The sequence below is a fragment of the Typopeltis vanoorti genome, chromosome 21 (assembly GCF_054136105.1).
Source record: "Typopeltis vanoorti isolate ZY-2024b chromosome 21, IOZ_Tvanoo_1.0, whole genome shotgun sequence".
NCBI lineage: Eukaryota > Metazoa > Arthropoda > Arachnida > Uropygi > Thelyphonidae > Typopeltis > Typopeltis vanoorti.
In genome coordinates this window covers 25727541-25750288 of record NC_143569.1, presented here as the reverse complement: position 1 = coordinate 25750288, position 22748 = coordinate 25727541, and the positions used below count along the sequence as shown (strand labels likewise).

At 34.4% G+C, this 22748-nt stretch overlaps 1 protein-coding gene across 1 annotated transcript in view; it reads left to right on the top strand.

Moving 5' to 3' along the window:
• The window catches only part of LOC150094683 (cell adhesion molecule Dscam1-like), a 216207-nt gene that overhangs the window by 140027 nt on the left and 53432 nt on the right, over positions 1–22748 (top strand). Inside the window, exons 16-18 of the mRNA XM_090411621.1 lie at positions 5105–5175; positions 5324–5558; positions 19889–19987. Coding sequence (XP_090267747.1) covers positions 5105–5175; positions 5324–5558; positions 19889–19987 — 405 coding nt within the window. The remainder of the gene's footprint in view (positions 1–5104; positions 5176–5323; positions 5559–19888; positions 19988–22748) is intronic.

Below are 22748 nucleotides of genomic sequence, written 5' to 3'. Positions count from 1 at the left end.
TTAGCTCGCCGTGAGTGTCCGGAAGACATTGATTCTCTCGGCGCGTATCGCTGTAGTTATAGCGGGTTATGACGTCATAGGCGCTCGTGCAAGGTTGTTGCAGTCGGCTTCGCTAGCGCTAGCTAGTAATTGTATTCACAGTAATGTTCCCTGTCAGAACGCTTCGTTCTTGTTATTATTTTGATAGACGATGGTTTTGTTATTGTTTGTAAAGTGTGAAACTGTATAGCGTAGGCCGTGCGCTAAAAAAATAAAAGTATTCTTATTAATTTGTTTTAATTATTAAAATTATATTTTTAATAATAAAATTTGACCAAAAAAAAATGTATTATTATAAATCTGGAAATCAAAAACGAAAGGAGAAAAGGGATCGTGAGAAGGCAAAAGAAGATTTAAAAAAAACAAGCATTTACTACTGAAATATTTGAAGATGGAAGAACACCAAGATATTGAAATTTCAAGTAAACAATGTGCTAATAGTTTAACTGCTGACAAAAGTAATAAAGAATCTTCTTCACCTGGACCTGCAGCAGCTAACTCTCTGAAGTGAATACTGAAATAGAAGCTAGGGACAATTTAAACCTTCAAGATAAAGAAAAAAAAGTTGCTTGGACCTGGAATTGAAGCAACAATCAGCACTACAACCGATGTAGTTGGTAACAACGATTTAATATATGAAGAATTTACGTCAACTGGAGATGAAGCTGAAGCGACTACCAACTTAGAAGCTACCGAAGTTATAAATTACGAAGATCCAGGTACTTGGCTAGATTTCTTTAGTGATGTAAATCGGCAATTAATAGTTGTTAAAGGACTGAAATCCGAATCTGAGCTAAATGATATGGTCAAGTTAATGCAAACAGATTGTAAAGGTAGAAAATTTTCTTCATATTTAGTTTATTCTCAGTTATCAAATGGCCGTGATCAGTTAGTTCGAGACTGGTTACGCTGGAGTTGAAGCAAACAAGCCTTATATTGTGTTACCTGCCTATTATTTAGCAATGATACAAAAAGTAAACTTGTCAGCGATTTAAGTAAATCAGAAGGGTTTTGTCCTCTAAAACAAAAGTGGCAAATGTTATATACACGTTTGCCTGATCATGAAAAATCGCGATCTCATAAAGAGTGCTGCTACTTATCCTGGACTCAATTAGAACGATCTCTAACTGGTAACGGAGTAAAACAAAATGGAAAATTTAGTTATTAACGAAACAAAAAAATTTTATGAATTACTTAAAAGTTTGCTTCATGTAATTTTATTTTTAGCGTCCAGAAATTTATCATTTCGCGGTGCTAATCAACAAATTGGTAATCCACATAACGGGAACTTTCTGGGGTTAGAATTAGTTGCTCATTAATCCCATACTAAAAGAATATTTACAAAAGGTAAAAGAATCTCAAAACACCGGTCAACGACTTCAGGCCCATTAATTATCGTGGCAAACTCGAAATGAATTCATTGACATTTGCAGTAATTTTGTATTAAACAAACTTTTAAGCAAAAGAAAGAAGTCCATTTATTATTCAATAATTTGTGACTCAAATCCAGATTCGTCACATATCGAACGAAATGTTTTAATACTACGATATGTTTTCAGAAATTCTTTAACTCAAAATTGGATAATTCTTGAAAGGTTTATAGAATTTCTTGATTATTATCATAACACTGGAGAAGAAATAGCAAAAAATTATTAGAATGCTTCAGCCAACTAGAAATTGACATACAAGACTGCAGATGTTAGTGATATGACAATGCTGCAAATATAAGTGGAAAAATAAAAAGGTGTTCGGTCTTTTATTGAAAAAGAAACTGAAACTTCTCTTTATTCCCCATGTGCAGCACATTCACTGAATGTAGTGGACGTAAATGCAGATAAATGTTGTTAGGAAAGTACAATATATTTTGGAAACTTGGAGCGTTTATTTGCATTTTTTAGTTCAAGCCTCAAGTTCAAGATGGCAAATTTTATTAGAAAAAACTGGCTGTTCTCTTCATGGTTTATCTCAAACGCACTGAAGTTGTAGAATCGATGCGGTTAGACCGCTTGCTCAGAAACTTCAAAGTGTTTTAAAAGCTTTAGAGGATGTAATTTTGACTGAGAAATTATCATATGAAGGTTATTCTGAAGCTGTTGCTCTACAACGATATTTTTCAAGTTTCAAAGCAATACTTTTTGCAACAATTTGGTTTAAAATTTAAACTTCCATTGACGAACGAAATAAAATATTGCAATCTAGTACCATATCGATTGATATTGAAACAGCAAATGTCGAGTCTCTTCTGAAAGAACTTGAATATTTTAGAAATAAGTGGCAAGATGTTCTCTCTGAAGCTACACTTGTTGCAATGGAATTGGGTATGACCCCAAATGTCGAAAAACAGTCGAAAGCGAAGAGAATAAATCTAGCAGATGAAGAAAGTCCAGATGGGGATGATACACAAGGACATTTTAAAAGAACTGTATATTTTGTTATACTGGATACAGTTATTTCGCAACTTCACATGCGTTTCGCATCTTTAAAAAACATTCAGAATTTATTTTCACCAATATTAAATTTTCAAACAATCACTCATCAAGAAATTTCTGACTCGTGTAATAATTTAATAAATAAATATTCGAAATACTTAACATCATCTCTGAAAGACGAAGTCTATCACATAAAAAAGATTTATAACGCCACGTTTAAAGATGTTATACCAGGACTAGATTTATTAAATACCATTTATAAATTTCAACTATACGGTGTTTTTCCCGAAATATATACTTCAATCAGAATTTTTGGCACGATACCAGTAACAGTTGCCGAAGGTGAAAGAGCGTTGAGTAAACTTTCAGCAATAAAGAGCTCCAGTAGATCATCAATGCTCCAGGAAAGATTAAACGGCTTAGCTTCGCTATCAATAGAACATGACCCGGAAATGAAAATTGATTATGACGAGATGATTAAAGATTTCGCTAACCATAAAGTGAGGAAGTGGATGAAGCAATAAAAATTTAAAAATTCTCTTTTTATTTAATGTTTGTATTTTGTATGGTATGTAATGTATCGAATTTTGAATTTATTGTATTACTACACTATTGTATTAATACACTTTTTTAAATAAATGTTTAATGTTTTATATGACTTTTTTTATTAAATAAAAGTGATGCACTTTTTTAAGTGGGGCCCGGACCACAGACTAGCCACGGGCCCGAAGGTTTCTCTCGGAGGCCCGGCATGCCAGCGTCATTCAAGGTTTAATAACAGCTATTTTTGGAATCTTGTAGCCTCTTAAATAACAGCTGCCGAAAATTCTAATATAGAAAGCAATAATACGCCTATAATGATCAGAATAAGCTAAATGCGTACTCCATCTAAATCAATAAATCTGTTGTATGGTTAATCAAACGAAACACTATCAATCACTTTCTCGCACTCGCAAAACTTGAAAAACAAATTCTTACGATTTCTCGCTGTTCCAAGAGTGTATCAAGATTGTGGAAGAAACAGCAACTGTAATCTACTTCTATAACAAGAATTAACGAGTGGGACAAGGAAAGGCCATGAAGTCATCGCCAAGAAATTCCAGCTAAGAGAGGAACTCCTTAAGAAAGAGTATTACGTCAGCACCTTTTAGTTGGCTGCCCAGACCACATGGCACGTTTATGAATGGAATATCGATGGACTAATCTTCAATAAATCTATTTTTGTCGGTAACAAGACAGGCAAACTGGGACTAAGTAATGAAATTAACGGATAACTCGGGCTTCATTAACGCTGGAACGATGTTAAGGATTAATTAAATTGATTTCAGTGTTTACCATAATTACAGGATTAGTCCTGCTTACCTTTCAGCCGCTCTTGTTCATCCTTATCGTGATTAAACAGTCATTTCTTACGGGAACGAAACTGTCTGCTAAGTAAGGTCTGAGTACTTTGTCTTCCTCTGTTTAAGGAATGTATAAAGTTCGGTGTCAAATGCAAGAGTATTTAAGATGGCTGGAAAAGGCAAGTTATCAATACGTTATTTATTTCTCAGTAAACTCAGAGATGAGTTTGGCTCTAGTTAAGGGTCGTAGAATATTATATTTTTCCATTTTAGGTAGTTAACCAACAAGAATTAATACTTTCCGTTAATATCGTAATAATGAACTAGACACTGTCGTGTGAATTTTAAAACACGTGTTCCATAAAGTATAGAGTTTATATAAGTTAGGAATATCAGATTTTTTTAAGGTAACAACTTGAGATGGAGCTCCATGCGTAGCTCGCTAAACACATCCAATCTGTAAGCGATGCTCTTAACCACTAATGCTCTCACCAATTACTATTCTTGAGAAGTTCTCTATCTCGTAAACTTAGGATTCTGAACATTATCAGTTTCCGTAAAAGGATTTCACCATCATTTGACAAAATTATCAGATGGAGTAACCTGAAGAAACTGCCCAAATTCTCGTTGCACACACATCATTGATGGCATGTTCGTATTAAAATATCTTTCGCTATCTCTTGAAGTCTATCGATTAGAATGGAATGGTACGCACGTTCAAGGAACTATTTGTGTAGGAGATGGAATGGTGCGCATGCACACTAAACGATTTCAGTAGATGAATAACTGACTTGCATTACGTAAATATTAACAATTTACAATTGGTTTCAAAACTATTTGCATCTTTAAATACCTATGTTAACTTAAATAAGCTATATTTCTTTACGTTTTAGAAATTATGAGGACTCAACTTCATCTCTCATAATATTTTAATACAATTGTAAAAAGCAGTCTATACATTAAATGCGCAATAAATAAGGATGAAATATTCAGCAAGTATCTTCCTTGGAAATCGCGAAAATATTTAGCGTGAGTTGCATGATATCACAAAACAACAGAAGATTAAAAAAACACCATAATCGAAAGCTTTCCGTCATACTTAGATAGCTTCTATAATGATGACCTACGTGAATTGGTAAAACTAACTGTTTAGGAACTTCATAACTAGTATAACGCAATCTGTCTATCTACGCATGTCAAGAATGAATAATAATGCAATTCACTGACTGAAACTATGAACGCATGTGGCTATCGGATTTTTCTGAAATAAAATTTTAACTTTTCGTTTTGTAGCTCCAGCTGGCCCTCCTAGAGATTGTCATGTTCAAGCTACAGGAGCGCAATCCCTTAAAGTTTCATGGAAGGTATGATGCGATGATTTTGGAACTTCATTGACATTTTGAATATCAATTATTCTTCCTATTGTGTTAGTAAAGATAGCTATAAATGTATCGTCATTTGATATTTTTATTGTTATTCTCTTTCTTTCTCTCTTTATTTTTCTGTTCTTAGCCACCAAAAGAAGATCTTCGCCACGGCAGAATAACTGGATATTACGTAGGCTACAAGATAAGTGACACTTCAGAATCTTATCAATTTAAGAACGTACCGGACAACAGAGAAGAGCTCTCTACCTATCTAACCAGTCTCCTTCCCTTCACCAAGTACGATGTAGTAGTCCAAGCTTACAATTCCGCAGGATCTGGTCCTCGCTCGGACAGAGTAGTTGGAAGAACTCTGGAATCAGGTAAAGGTTTAAATAGAATTTTTCTTTCTTCGTAAAAAAAAAGTTTTAAACCTTCTTACAATTGCATTAAAGTTCTCAATGCATTCGCGCGGACTTGATAAGGCCGTGAGCTCAGTACTAAGAATATGAGGTAAGGTCTACTGGTGCATTTCTCGTATTTTCTTAATCATTTTCTCATGATTGTTTGAACTCGGAATCGCGTCTGTAGCTAACTGAAGGATAATATTACTCACTTATTATTGTTCAAGAAAATCAACTGGCTGCCACAGATCTAAACGTTTATCAAAAAGAAACAACGAACAAATATATTCCACCTGCCAATAATGCAACGGAATCTTTAGCAAGCTGTCGACAGCGCAATCATTTGAACCCTGATTGCTTGTTTTTCCTCAACCCAATGGTTGGTGGGATAGCAATGCTACTTTACTAGAGAATTATTATTATAAAGTGGTTTCTTTTGCCTTCTTGTCCAATACTATATCTGCAGATGTGTGTGTTCATGAGACTAGTTTGTCTGTTTTGAGGGACGGAAAGCCGAGTAACCAGGAGGGAAAAACTCCACCACCGCCTGAGACCGGCTAAGTCACATTTGATTGAAAAGCCCCAATAAATATTGAGTCATGGATGGGAACCGAAACCAGCTCTTTCTAAACAAAGACCCAGTTTATCTACAGAAGCTCTCCCGATTGCTAGCAAAAATTAAAACACTACATTACATAAAAATGTTGGAAAAATAAAAGTGGAAAAATTCTCTCTCTCTCTTCCTCCCTGCAATCACATGCATGACATAAAGAAGAATATTACATGAGTGTTGTCAGTCTGTTGTTCATCTTAGCAGCTGCAGCGCTTTCCTTTGCAGCATCGCTTTTATTAGTCCGTTTACATATTCAAACCTAAATAATCAAGATTACAATATGCAGCACTTGAACTGCAAAATCGCTCGCACGAATCTAAAAGAACGGTGCTAAAAAGAAAAAAAAAAAGTAACGTTCACATAAACTGTCATACGCAGATAAAAACATACATTTAAATTAGATATTGTCATTAAAAGAAGTGCATGTAATTAAACGATTCTATTGAGGACAAGAGAAACGAACAAAAGCAGAGAAAACGCCACAAATCAGAGTAAATTAAAGAATTCTAGAATTACAAGCCTGAAGAGAAAGAGAAGAAAAAAAAAGATGGAAGTAAACGAACGAGATTCATTAGAGGAAACGAAATACTTAAAAAAAATGTTTCAATCAAAGGATGAAAAATGGAAAGAAACATTTGGGTGCAGAGGAGTAGACGTTGTAACAACAACTGTGATTAATAAGCACAATTTGGGTGTTCATTTTGCATATGGGAGGAGTTTGTTTTTTTTTATTAGAAAGGAATGAAGGAATGCCGAACCAAGAAGGGGAAAATATTGCGTCTTTTAATGATAATGAAGAAAAATCAGAGCACATCTCTTTGTGACATACTTTAATTTGTGGTTAAAAATTAGAATATATTTCTATGTTTGTGTGCGTGCACATTTTTAACATGTGCTAATAAAATTGATCAGACTTCGGACTACAGTGAAGTAGATCCACAATCTTTTTGTTAGTAAATATGAATTGACGGCAAAACTATATCCTTAAACATCTGTCAAAGATGCGGTACAAATTATAACACTCTCCCCAAATCAAATGCAATTACATTTTACCCATTACGTTTTATACATTTTAACTCATTACATATACAGTAGTTTCTAAATGAAAATCTTGTAATTATGAGTCTTTCAAAACAAAAAATTGCGAGGTTACAAATTAAACGTTCGTTTTGTGGAACTGTAAACGTGTTGCAACATATGCAGCCGTGTATTCAGTGAAGCGACAGTTAAGCTCCTGTCTGTCTCTTTTTCTTCGTTAATGGAAATAAAAGGCTGATTTGAAGTAAGTTCAGACAGTTCAACTTTCTTAATTACAGTATTTCTCTGTTATATTTTATTGCGAATGTTATAACAGAGACATTGAATATCGAACTTAGTATACATTATCATTACCCTTCTCCTCGATCATTTTTGAGCCTTTTATAACTATTTTTATGTTGAAAATAATTTCTTTGTCCATCCTTTTATCCCTTTTCCTTCATGATGTTATTCATAAATGGATGCCTCTCTTTAAACAGAGAAATAGTAGTCTGAAAAAAAAAGGAAGAAGCGATATTCAAACGACGTCAGAAATTCTACGAAGATGTGCGATCGAATAAGGACGGATGTTCAAGGAACTATTTGTGTAGGAGATGGAATGATGCGCATGTACACAAAACTGTTTCAGTAGGTGAACAACTTGAGAAATCTTCAGGAAAGATTTCTCAAGTGTGTGTTTGAAAGACGGGATTATAATAATTACGAGATCTATTTGACAGACGATCATTTGTCTCGCTGAAGCAGCTATTTTAACTGAAGTTTTACACATCGATTTCCTAAATAGAAGGCTTTCACTATTCTGGAAATCAGAATTTCATGCTGCTATTTTAAATACAAATATTTATTCCAACCACGAATACCTAGCTGAAGATGTTTTCGCCTACTGACTCCATTCCGATCAGATTCTTATCATTCGTTAAGATCGCTTAAGTCTAACAAAAATGCTCAGTATTTTCCGCTGCTACAAAACTTTGGAGTATGTGATTCGTGATCAACAAGAATTTACCTGAATCAGTCAGGTTAATCTAGTTGATGAAAAATGAGAGAGGCGGGGACAATCAATTTAAAGAAATTAGTAATCTAGAGAACTCCCGAAAACAACGGGTGGTTAGTAGAAAAGGCCCAACTGCTCGCAGTCATGAAACTGCAGGTGGCCATAAAATAACTTTCCCTCTTTGGAGGCATCTGTAGCTAAACCCAATAAACGGAATGAGACCATATTTTATATTGAGACTTTTGAAAGCATGGGGAGATGAATTCCATGGGAAAAAAAAAAAAAGATTTAGTACCAAAAGTCGCCGATAGGGGAAATTTGGCGCTGGCGGAGCCGAAAACAAGCGGGTAATTACATTAAAGGCAGATAAAATGGAATAATAACATTTCGACGTCGTAAGCGACAGCCGCGTCACTCATTCCAGTTGGATATGTGGCGCGTTACAACGATAATAATAATAATAATAATAATAATAATAATAATAATTGAACTAAAACAACAACTTGCGAGAGACAGAAATTAATGTAGTGATTGAACTCAGAGACAAAAGTCACTCCATGTGACTTTTGGCTGTGGGGGTATTTGAAATCAGTTGTGTATGTTGGTGGCGTTCCCATCTTCCATGTCATATAAAGAGAATATAAAACGGGCTGTTATGAACATCCAATCCGACTCCTTACGCTCGCTCAGCTGTAGAGCATGGCGCACACAAGAAAGGTCAGCACATTGAAAATCTTGTATGTGGTCCAGGGGACCCTGATTCTGATGAATTAAACATTATTTCCTGTGAATTCAATTACTACATTAATTTCTGTGTCTCTCGCAAGTTGTTGTTTTAGTTCAATGATTATTATTATTATTATCATTGTAACGCGCCACATATCCAGCTGGAATGATTAACGCGGCTGTCGCTTACACCGTCGAAATGTTATTATTCCATTTTATCTGCCTTTAATGTAATTATTCACTTGTTTTCGGCTCTGCCAGAGCCAAAATTTTCCCTATCGGTGACTTTTGGTAATAAATCTTTTTTTTCTCGGAAATCATCTCCCCATGCCCTCGAAAGTCTCAATATAAAATTTGGTCTCAATCCGTTTATTGGTTTTAGCTACAGATGCCTCCAAAGAGGGAAAGTTATTTTATGGCCACCCTGTATTTAAAGTTTTTTTTTCCCTGTGGGAATTATTGTGAAAGCATAAAGCTCACACACGAGAGTGTCTTCACTACACAAGTTAGACAAAATTAGAGACAAATTTATCAGTTGCTCCTGAAATATTAGACATAAACGGCAAAAGCTGAGTCACAGTTTGATATAAGCTGCGACTTAGCCGATTCATAATCTTGTTCACTCTAAATACATCAATTACATTCTAAACTGTCATATTACTGTACATTTTTTCTTTTTAATTTTGATAAATATCTAAATTTAAAATACCGACATCCCTTTGCGGAAAAACTCTCTAGTGTAGACAACTGAATTATATTATTCATGGCTATGTTAGCCCTTCTAAAGAGCACAGAAAAAATTCGAAAAAGAAAAATATACAACCAAAAATACACGGATGGCGCTTTATTATTGTTGTCAATGTAGATATTTTAATAATGAAGTAAATGCGATTGGATTAGATAAACTAATCATCTGTTAGTAATTTATGTAATTCGAAATTAGTATATTCATTATTATTATAACCAATAAGGATTATTCTTAACTAGTAGGGTTGAATGTGTATATTATTGTTAATCATTAATAGTTTATCGTTTAATTTTAATGAGCTCTATATATAAGTACCAGTGATGCACATGTAACCTTAATCTTGAACACGTTGGTATTTCTCTCAATATCGTATCGTAAAATGTTCGTTATTATCTTCCTTTCATAGTAGTAAACCGTGTAGTCTGTTCCGGTTCCTTAGGGTTTTCCTATTCTTTTTGTTTGCATCGTGGTATTGTTGATAATCTATTGGATGCATTATATTCACGTGCTGAATCAACATATTTCTAATTATCTATTGTTAACAATAGATAATTAGAAATGTTTTCGCTATTGTTTGTGAATAATTTCTATAACGAAAAACATATTTCTTTATAGAAATATGTTTTCATTATTGTTCATGAAAAATTTTCTCTGTTTCTTTTTTTACATATACAGTTTGCTACCCACTTTTCAAAATTGGGTAGAAATTTTGAAACTTTTATCGCGTTTATTAGTTTCGTCGGACAACAGTAAAGATACAAAATGATCAGCTTGAGAATCATTGATTATCTCCAACGTGGTCTTTGACTGCGGTATTCAGATTGGGTTTCCTCGGGTTATTCGACTCCCGCTTAAAAGCATAAAGCCCGTCTCGAACACGTTTTGTAACAGTGCTATCATACGCAACAGGAATTGAATCATTCATAAAGTTAATGCCATTTCCTTACTACCTTGGACGAAATTATTCATAAAGTTAATGCCATTTCCTTACTACCTTGGACGAAATTGAGTTCTCCTGTTACAAGACTGAAATACCCATATTTAAAAACACGTAACATAGATGCAATTTTTGGCGGATTTATTACTCTCACGGAAAAACAAATTACCACGAAAAGGATCCATTAATTGTTGCAACAATAATAACAGAATTTGTTTGCATAAGATACAAATTCCAATTTGCTTTGACATCAGAAAAGCATGAAAATAAACAGAGAAATGTGCATAGACAGTATCACTCCCTCTAGGGATTTATAAAAACACATACAAAGAAATTTGTATCATATTTGCTTTTTTTGTCTCTGCAAGTTGCGAATACATTGCAGACGAAGCTTTGCAATTTTTTTCCTCATCTTATTGAAGATGGCGAAAAACTTGAATCATGAGAAAGAAGAACGTGATTAGAATCGAAGAGAAAATCCTTCTCGCTATCATATCCTGTGGCACACAGAGTCAATTACAGACCGAACGAAGACTTCATTCTTTACATTTTTCCTATTCCACTTTATTATTCTTTCTTCTGGTCTCCCCCCCCCTCCCTCACTCACTCATTTCATCTTTCCTTACTGAACATTTCTCATGTTTCTCTCCGTACTTTCGTTTGACTAACTAAATTAAGCATACAAAAAAATCTACGAAAGAAAATGAGAAGTTCCATCAAAGATAAAAATGATATCTTGGAGCATGTATTAGTAATTAAAGATCTCTACATAAAAATAAGATTTCAATTAAACTTTAAAAGAACCATGGCGTAAAAACGTCTGTAAAAAACTTGACAGATAGCTTAATTAGTTCTCTGGCGAAAACAGACGGAAATTAAAGTTAAATTTTCTGCACTCTTTTGAATCCACTAAAAAGTGTTCGAATATAAACAAAAACAGATTCAGCGATATCTTCAAAATCACCACCTCCTCCTTAAGTGCTGAAATATAAAAATCAGTAGGAAAATGTTATGAATATTCACGCAAATTAGTTCTTCTTCTTAAGCAACTACTGAGGTGACTATTCAGTTGGATTTATTGTTTTTTTGACTTATGACCTTTGTTACGAAAACAATCAATCTTGCGGTGAATGTAGAGCATGATTAAACTTGCCCTTCAGAGCAAACAGTGTCAGGTTTCGAGTATTATTGCTCATGGTTTCATTTACCAGATCAGTGCGTTGAGTAAATAAAGTTGGCATTTACTCCATCCTTTCCTTGTCTCGACTGGGAGTATTTTCGTTCACTGGAAATAGTGAGCGGATATCCTCTTGGTTTTAATCCACAAATATCATGAAGTGCTTTTGTATTTGAAGTGACTATTGTTAGTTTTTCACACTTGGTTTTGTCAATTATTTTCTGATTTGTACATGACGTAATCATAAAATATTTCCAAACTTTTACCTTGATTGTATTGTTTGATTATTTACTTTTTTGTGATTTTTTTTAACTTCGTTCTCTCATACAACCATCAGAAAAATCCTATACATATCTTTTCCTCGTATTACTGTTCATATACTGTTCAGAATCATCGTGTTGTTAATAATGCGATAGTAATCTGCCATTTAAATAAAAAGGTTCAGAAAGAAAAAAATATATAATGAAGAAATTTAATCGTTTAATTAAAATCTTAGTAAAGTTTTTGTGAAAGAATCCTAGAAAAAAAAGAATAACTCATTTTTTCGGATATCTGATTTTGAAACTTTTTCTTAAAGGTTTTCGTTTCGGATATGATGATGCAAAAAAAGGACGGAACACACATTCTTGATGACACTGATATCCCTATATTAGTTCAAGTTTTGATCTTCTAAACGTTGCTAGTGTGATGCGACTATAATTAAGAATATCTCAAGCGATAGCAGAAATTGAAGTATTTTTGAATTTGTTTTTATATTGGAAGATGTTTTTTCCCCATTTTGGTTGTCATTGTCAAGTTGTTTCTCAGCTTTATGAAGAGAAAAAAATAAAGCAGAGAGACAAAGAAAGCCGTTCGTGCATTACTTGTATTATTAGCTCTTTGATTTTTGTTTGCAAGAGATAAGAATACTGATAATGTTCTCTAGTAACTACTGCGTAAAGAAAGTAAGGTGTTTCCGTTAAAAGTTCGAGCTACGATATCCTACAATAAAGTAACCAATCTCTTGAAATACAATGTTTAACTGTACTATAAATAGAAAAGATTCGCATTTCAGTTGCTGCAATACTGAATCATATAACTAAACAAGAATTCTATTTCGAAATATTTGTGTTTTTTTTTTTTTTTTAAAATCTGATGGTTTGTCTTTTCAAATATTTGTCACTCATTTCTACAACGAGGTGTACACTTCAATAGAAGCATCCTCACTCCAGAACACACTAAAGCTATCCAAACAACTTTACAGACTGAGTTGGAGTATATTTAAATTGTCGCTATCGATTCAGTATTACCACGTGCTCTTATAATAAAAAATGGGATCCCGTTTATTGCTAGTCCTCCTATGAAACCTCCAAACATTGAAGTAGAAAAGGAAGAAAGATGCTCAGTAGAAGATCGTCTTCAGTAATTACCAGTACGTTTTTTTTCTTTTTAGTTGGGCTGGGAAATTAGATTAGCACGACCACCTGAAAAGGAATAATAGTCAATCTTAAATAAAGGTAGCTGCTGCCCTAATGTAAATATAGCTGTGCTACAGTGTGTTCAGTGATAAGTGAACCACACTGTTGTTGCAATGCTAAAGAAGAGATGGAAAGATTGAATTGAAAATCACCGGATCTAACGGCAGCGTTTATTGAAAAAAAAAATGAAACTGTCACAATAAAATTCACTATGAAGTAAAGAATAACAGTGAATCGATAGGTCGGGGGGAGGGGGGGAGAAGAAATTGTAATTTTTATGGGATCATTTTTGTCTTGTGTTTTAGAAGACTGCTTTATATAATAGTGGATTACTAAGAGAAAAGCCAAACAAATGCCGTTATTAACACTCACGACATAGTCTGAACAACGTAGGTTCCTAATTTTTAGAAATCGTGAGTGTCTAAGCAACCGAACTAAAACTAAGAAAGTTAGTATTGCATGAAATGTAATATTCGAATCCCACGTGCACATCGCTAAACACAACTCTTAATTTAGAACAACAACAAAAAAAAGCAGATTCATAGGATGTAAATAAATCAGAAGTGACAAATTAAATCTGCACTGGGAGGAATTTAACTAATTTCTCTTAATTAGTTTAAAAACTTGTTTCGTTTGCACCACTGTAATTCAAACAAGAAGTGTAATTCCTTAGAGCCTAAATCAACTTGCATTTCTTTGAGCTAATATCCTCGCTTTAAATACTCAAAACTTGCTGTAAAGCTGAATATTAAGTTTTAAGCATATATTATTTAGCAAAGTAACAAGCTCTTATGGTTAATTGATTTCATGAAGTCACCTGAGTTGGATTGCAAAGTTTAATTAAAAAACGTAATTAAAGCAAAAAGTTTAATGGAATAAAATAATAGAATCACGAGTACGTTGATATCGTCCTGATGTGTGATTTTGTAGAAAAATCTAAATCAGTGCAGTTTCTGTAGGTGGTGCATAAATTTTAATCCTGAATCTCAGCGCAATTAATGTTGAAAAATTATTATTCTGATAGGTGTTTATTGTGTTTCTTTTGTAATAGTTTTTTTTAAGACGGAGAGAGTATGAAGTTCATTCTTATAAAAATTATAATTCCTTTCTATAAACTTGTGTTTAATGAGATATTTGGTCTTATCTTGTCTCTTCTCCTCCAGGACAAGGTCTAATACTCAAGTTCTCTTTGCTAATGATGTGTCTATAATATACTGCTTCAGATAATTATACTTAATTATATAAATGTTTAATATGCGATGGGTTCTTCTACATTACTTCAATTTAGCAGTATTTTCTTTTACTGTTTTAATATGAACTGCACAATTCATTTTTCATTCTGACTAAAGATGTTTTAATAAGTTTTTGTGTACTTTCTTTTAACTCTGCAAGAAGGATGATGTTTGCACATATTTCAAGTTATTAATGATTTCTCTATTTACAGTAATGCCTTCTTTCTTTTCACTGAATGTTTCATTTCCTGTTTAGAATAAATTATACACAAGAGGATCCTTCCTTGTCTTGCTTCTCTCGCTTAATTTTCATCGATTTTTTTTAAAATTTGGTAATCCAACAATCGTTTTTTAATTTCAGTGTATTTTTAATCATATTTAGTTCTTCAAATTCATTTTTATTTTATGAAAACAGTGTATTTTTCGTATCTCTTACAATGTTTTCCTCCCCATTTTACGGAAGAAAAACTGGTTTTCTGAGAGGAATATTAAAACCCACGACTAAGACTGATTACCTCAGCCTTAAGAAGGCGTGGATTCATTCATGATTCACTAAACCTACAAGATATTTTCGTTAGAAACTTATTTTCTTCTTAAGTTTATTAAGATCGCTTAAATCGTATTTCCAAATCAGTGTTTATATTCTTTCAACGGTAAAAGCTATTGATTCATTAGTTATTTAAAACAGCACCAACTTATTTAATACACCAAAATACAATTTGAAACGATATTCAAGCAAAGAACAACACTGAATTATACAGGTTTGATATTTGAATCAAATATCAGACCTGTATTTTTTTTTTATATTAATACATGAAATTTGGAAGACCCCATAATAAATTATTATTAGCTGACACCTCCATGGGTGTCCAAAGACTCATCGAAGAAGGGCACCTACTCTAAAACTCTGTCTCCACCATTCAATCCACCGACGAACCGCAACTACACCAACGCCGTCTACCGCCCACCAGGATTCGAACCCGCAGCCTTTTGGAATGAGAGCGGATATGCTAACCACTCGGCCAACCAGGCCGGCAAATTAGCACTGATATGGACGAAACTTTCGCGATACAGTTAAAGTCTAGTGTAACGAGGTGTTTTTGTATGAACAGTTAATGCATTAATATTAAACTCACGGAAATGTCTGTTTTAATAATGAGAGATTAATGTTTTCATTATAGCGAAAACTTCTGGCGGCCATTTTTTGCAGTTATGTAAATATTGTTCATTGGGAATCGCGTCAATCAATCATGATATAATTAACCGTATTGTTTGCGAATGAATCCCTTTACTCTTGTTCAATCTGTTCTACCGAACGGACAGTTAAGCCTTGCAGTAGATTGATTTTCCATTCTTCTAAGTTTACAAAATAGAGCATTAGTGGGTGGAGTCATAAAAAATGCTCCAAGTACTAACTTTGATTTGATTTTTGACCTTTATTGAGGTCTCATATCCAGTCTCTAATTGAGGTCTCCAATCCAGAGTATTATAATAATAAGGTGCGACATCTTTTGGCAACTCGTATATAAAAATTTGACTTCTGCATTACTTCAACCTTGGAATCACCTGTGGATCTGGCTCCCACTGATGAGACTTGAATAAAGGTCGAAACTGGTCTAGGTAGTGACCCTTCCCATAATGCATAGCATTATACATGTCAGCAAGGAGTTTTTTTGCATTATGGGATACCAATGCAAGTGATGTGAAGTCATAGCACCTTTACCACGAGTTGCCGCAGTTCTGAAGATACTTCAGTTGCAAACTCTGTTTGCTTAAACTTGGATAAAGGATTAAATCAAATATATAATTTCTTGGTATCTTTAATTTATGGACAAATAATTGTTCTACACTGTAGATCTGACTTACAATATCAGAAAAATAAAAACTGCTTCTTTATTGGGCAAGACCGTTATATCTTAATAATGGTGTCAACATGACATGGATTTTCCAAAGAGTAGATCGAATAATTTAAACTAGTCACTAACGATGCCTAATTACATTCATTCAGTGATTTTGGGGTACTCTTAAGTCACATCGAAAAACATGTAATATTTTCTTTCAATCAATCCACCTCTGGTCTTCGCAACAGCGTTCCCGTACTGTTGAGTACAACTTCCAGATTTTTGAGAAACACGTTAATAAGGTACCTCTTTCTTCTTAATCACTTACCCACACATAGCACTCTTATGCAATAGATCTTTGACCCCTCGTGTGCGATATTAAAAAAAGAAAGAATAGTTTCACATCATTTGCCTTGGTATCTCATAATGCAAGCACAGGTGATAAGGTGAAAATAACAATATCAATCAGAATAGAAATAAGAATTAAAGCTGAAGCATCCGGTGTAATTTGAAACGCTTTAAAATGTGGTAGCACTTTCTCATCTCTGTATAAAGATCAACTGGTCCAAATATAAACATTTCTCACAATCACGAGTTCTTTCTTCTTTGGGTATTTCTAGATCCATCTGATCACTGCACAACTGCCCAAGAACTCAAAAACATTCCTGTACCATTAGTATTTGGATTTCTCCCTGGATTGTTTATGGACAAATTGGAATAACGACCGCCGAAACTCACATTTTGAATTTCTCTACTAATTTTCTATGCGTTAGTCAATGATTACGTAGAAGTATAGTGACACTAACTCAAAGGTGGGCTTCAAATCAGTATATCTTCTTTAATGTTATTTTTCTCCATAACGAAGTGGTGCTGAATTTGTGCTTATACAAAATTTATTTAAACGTTACAATGCATAACCTCTTCTTGGTTAATTCCCTAAACTGCTGAGATTTCCCTTGAAGCCCTTTGATAACATAGGTGAAATTATTTTACTTTTCTAGACAGACTGTATTCAGGAAGTTGATAATGACATATCAATTATTAATGTGTATATGAATATAATCACCTCATTAAGTGTATACATGAACGTTTCGTTAATAGAATAAAAAAGTAATGATAGCTTATTATGTAAGGAACACTATTTGCATTTTAGATGAGCCTGGATATCGATTTATATTTCCAATGAATAATTTGCTGTATAAGGTAAATAGAAATCGAATGAAAAATTTATTTATTTTGGCATAAATTTATTAAGATACACAGATGATTTTAAAATGCATTATGGAATTACTTTTCTCTCAGCTAATAATAAATATGACAAATTTATCATTTACTATTATTGCAAAATTTAGGAAGCAAACGATTACATTAAAAAAAATTAACAAACACCAGTGAAGATTTGAATATGAGTGAAATTTAAACTATTCGACTAAAGTGAAAGCAACAGATACTGTTCGGGTCTCTTTGCAAGATGTTGACAGAAGATCTAAAATAAAATGAAAATTTAAATATTTGCTAACATCCGAAATTCCATTCTTTCTCTTCGGATATACTTTTCTAGAACAAAGCGTAAATTGGGAGAATAAGAGCCACCGGGAGCATGGAAAATTCATTATGATTAGAACTAATGTAAATTACACACACACACACACACACACACACAGAGGGCGGGGGGGGGAAGACGACGCTGCTGAACTCACTTCAAAGGAAAGCAGAAATCTAAACACAAGAATTTTATTTCCTGTGGAATAAACATTCCAATCATATTTACGTTTACAAAATATAATAGAGCGCATGTTTTACTTTTCAAAATTTAAAATTTCTAAAGCTAAATGAAGTGATAAGAATGAACTGAAGGATGGAATCCTGTTCTAACTTCGAAAATCTTTTTAAATCATCTGGAAGATCAAGACGTTCAAATCAGTCTACCAAATCATTAAGAACTTTATAAGCTTTTATACTCTCCTCTAAAAAATCAGCATCCTATTCTTCTACTCTATGGAAATCTTCGAATGATCTGACACACTGGTTTTTCATAGAAGTACTGCACCACAGAATTCGCAACAAAAGGACAATTTCTTCCTTAGAAAAACAAAAACGAATTCGATCATTCCAATGGGAATGACTATGCTACGCATTAATTAGATAAGATGTTTTTTTAAATGCATTGGTTTTCATAAATTAAGGAGCGAAAAAAAAAATCACGATAACTCAAAAATTGTATGATGAAGTTTTCTGCAATTCGATGAAACGTACTATGATATATGCGAAAGAAACACCCGGAAATTTTGTAAATAAATAGTTCAATTATAACAAATGGGTACATGAATACAACGGTCAAAAACAAGAGATCGAAATTAGATTGTCAATGTGCCTCAATAAAGAATATGGACAGCCCCTCACAGCCATACAGCCCTCAACGATGTTTCATACTCTATATAATCGTGTCCAGGAGCTCAGGAGGTAATAACTATTGTTCGTGCAAAGCACCTTTAAGTCTCTCTCTCAAAGTTTTGAAAAGGAGTGTTAGGGCAGCAGCATATCTACCCAGACATGCTCAATAGGATTAAAGTCAGGACACCCGGCTGGCCAGTTCATACGTACGACAGTCTCTTCTTTCAGATATTGGTCCACGAGCTTCCCTCAACGACAAGGGGGATTATCGTCTTGTATGTTAAATGTTGCTCCTATCACACCTACATACGGACAAACATATGGGCACAGGACCTCTGTAAGTAGCAGGTCTGGTATCGCATTGTAGAGCAAATTGGGAATCGTCTATAACTATACCAACTCGATTAGTCTTGCGGACGTTTTCTCCTGTGGCGTAGGGATTGACACACACAGACTTCTGGTTGACTAGCATAGAACCCATTATCCTGAAGCCTTCTACGTACAATGGAAGGAGATACCAATGTTCTTGTATCCGACGCGAGGTCAGATTGTAGCTGATTCGGGAGTACACTCTTGTTTCGGCGAGCAGATAATCGGTGATATCGATCACCCACTGCACTTGTAGCAGTGGCCCTCCTTCACTCTACCTCTGGGATGGTTGTGACTGTTGAAATTGGTTTCACAGTCTATGAAGCACGGATCCACTCGCATGCAACCACCTGACAACCTCTGGTCTTATGATGGCTTGCCACCTGAATTTATCAGTTAAATGATGTTCTGATCATATCCAAGAAATTTACTATCATGAAATGTCTTGTTCTCACCAGACACGAAATGGAAAACCACTATATAACGCCACGTTTATTGGTTCATTTGCATATACTGCTCAGCGCCACTGTTTCTATAAGATAACCAGACGCAATGACTTTTTACACAATGTACCTGACTTTTCATGTTCCCCTCCCCCCGAGTAATTGACGGACGCCTGTATTTTGGTGCCTTATCATTTGATAAATTCGCTTTTATATCAAATAGCATTGTTCTTTAATAGATATCTTAAAACAGAATGATTATAAATTTAAATCTCTAAACCGTCTTAACATCCTTGTGAAAATGACAATGAATATTTTTCTTCTCTTTGTCTACCTCTAGCGCCACCTACATCTCCAGTATTGACCGTAGTGGACACAACAACTTCTACTATTGACATTAAGTGGGGAAAAGATTCCAAGGACAAGTCAACCATTACTGGTAAGCATTCATCTGTTATTTCTTCAGAATTCTTTCCTTTGACATAGTGCAATCCACTCATTTCATGTAATTATTGATATTTTTCTATGCCTTATTAAGAAGACAATATACCGAAAACTATTGCTTTAGTAATAGTTATCAATATTTATACTTTTACATCTTTTTTTCGACGCTTGTTGTTTCAAAAAGTATTTTCAAAGCAACATTAATGTACAAAATTAACATTAATGTTGTTACAACAATAAAAAATATTTTATTATTTTTATTATGGTAAATGCGTGCACGTTTGTTACAGGTATTGGGTGAGAGCCATTATAAGTGCTTCTCTGTACACTACCAGCGCAATGAATGCATAGTAGCTGTTATTACACACACAAAAAGAGAGCTTATATTTCGGGTCTTAAGTTTTTGAAGTGTGTGTGTGGGCCATAGTGTGTGTGAGTTACAGCTACTTTTCGCAGCTTAAATAGTGCATAGCCATATTATTTCTATGCCTTCCATTATCCTGCGATCCAAAATTCGATTAGTGGTGTAATAAGCCCTTTTGTGCTCGTTCTCGCTCTAAATCCAACATGAATAAGTCTCCCGATAAATAAAAATAGCCAAACTTGTTTTGATGCAGTTTCTCTCCACATCCTGAAAAGACTTCGAAATCTTTCTTCCTTTTTTTTTTTTTTTAGGTGCACTATCCCAGTTGCTCTTAATGCACACTCGAAACACTAAACCAGTTACTTCATTCCACTCGTCTCTGCCATGGCATATTCCCATAAAAAAGCAATAAAAGCTGGTCAAGAAGAAAGAAGGTACGAGATACAGTAATTCTATTAAAAGAATGAGAGCCAGTCCAAATTTGTAGAACACACAGGCCTATAGAAATGCTTACCAATATAGAACCGATATCCTTCAGATACTCACAAATAGCAGTATCATGCTGAAGGTTCCTGCTCAGTCTAAAGGAGTGAGTGAAACCTTTAGTATGATAGGAACAGCAGCTTAAAAAACATGACAAAAAAAACTTGTTTGATTCAAACGATGGGTGAATAGTACTCTAAGAAGAAAGAGAAATGTCGTCTCAGAGCAACATACACTATGTTCACGAATATGGCAGAATTATAGTTCCAAGAACCTAAATTGAACACTTAAAGAGTGGGAATACCTTTTTTTTTATCGTGATCGCATTTCTATTCTTTTAAAAATATTCTTATCACTTGATGATGTGCCCGATATGTCGGAGCACTTTTCTTTCATTCCACAATATTATTGGATGTTCTAGTCTGATCCACGCTGACATTCCACTTAAGTCTCAAAAGTGTTGGAGTAGATCGAGATCTGAACAGTGCAGCCAGCCAAGTTGTTCCATAATATCTTCTTTAAAACCACGCTGTAGTAAGTGTATTGAAGCGTTGAAAAAAGCGATCTGCGAATGTTCTTCCTTAAAGCTGCTATAGTGTAGCAAGCATTGCATTACTAGACGTATTGTATACCCATCGTCCTTGTCCCACTCACAACCAATGATTCGAATTCACTCTAAAAGAAACAGCTCCGAACCAATACACTTCAAACTTCCGCTCTACCAGAGCCATACGCCTGAGGAAAATGCACTCGGACATACATAACGCGTTTTCCTGGAACCCCATCACATCCACACCCACAATGGCCCATTCGATCATGAAAGGGTGCAGTGTGATTCATCGCTCCTTGTCATGTAATTTTAATGCCTTACAGACCAATGTTCTTCGCACTAGTAGTTGCGCTGTTCATAGTATTTTACTCATATACAATTCTTTTGTAAAAACGGACTGAATCTCTTTACTCAATGTTCGTGTGAACTTCTGGTTTATCATTTCTGCATCGAACTGCAAGATTTCCATACCACCTTTTGTTCATAGGTCTCTGTGTTTCTTGGCCGAGGTTGTATTCTAGCATTTCTATCAGCTGATACTGAGATAGTTTTAACGACAAATCAGGAGCAAATTAATGGACTATTGACATGGCACTGAAATAATACTTAAGTCCTTACAACACTCATTCATTATAGCGTATACAATGTACATTCGACTCTTAGGGCAGATCTCTTTATGTAGCAGTATAAGCCACATGTGACGAATGCAATATAGATATATTTGATTTTAAAACAAGGATGTTCAAAGATTTGTTTCAACATTGTGTACGTACTGCTCAGAGAGTAGACAAATTGAACACGTTCATTAGATACAAGACAAAAATAATTTCCTACATGTATAAACTGGACGAATATTTAACAACACTGCTACAGCCTAATATAAGTAATGCTTGAAATTTTGAACGTTCATCATTAGGATACATAAACATCATTCTATAGTCAGTGTCCGCATTATATCTTCACTACCAATGGGTCAAATGATAAATCAACACCAATAAGAACGACTCTTCCGAAAATCCCCTCAGAATAATCTGATCGGTTGGTTGTTTTGGATTTAAGGCCGAAGCAACTCAGGCTATGACGCTAGTGTGTTGTGCCTGTTAAATGCGCGTGTTCTTATTGGTCGGATTGTTTTGCTGGATGCAAAATCGTTCCTCATCCGTGTGAGACTGGCTAACTTGCCTTCAGCTGAAAAGCCATGATAAAAGTTTCGGGTCTAGACGAAATTCGAACCCAGGACTTTCCTGTTAAAGGGCATCGTCGAAACCGGCTGAACTACGCAGGATCTAGAGAATAATCTGACTTTTGTATGTCTCGGACTGAGTGCGCAAAAATACATGTTTTATACCAAAAATAAGT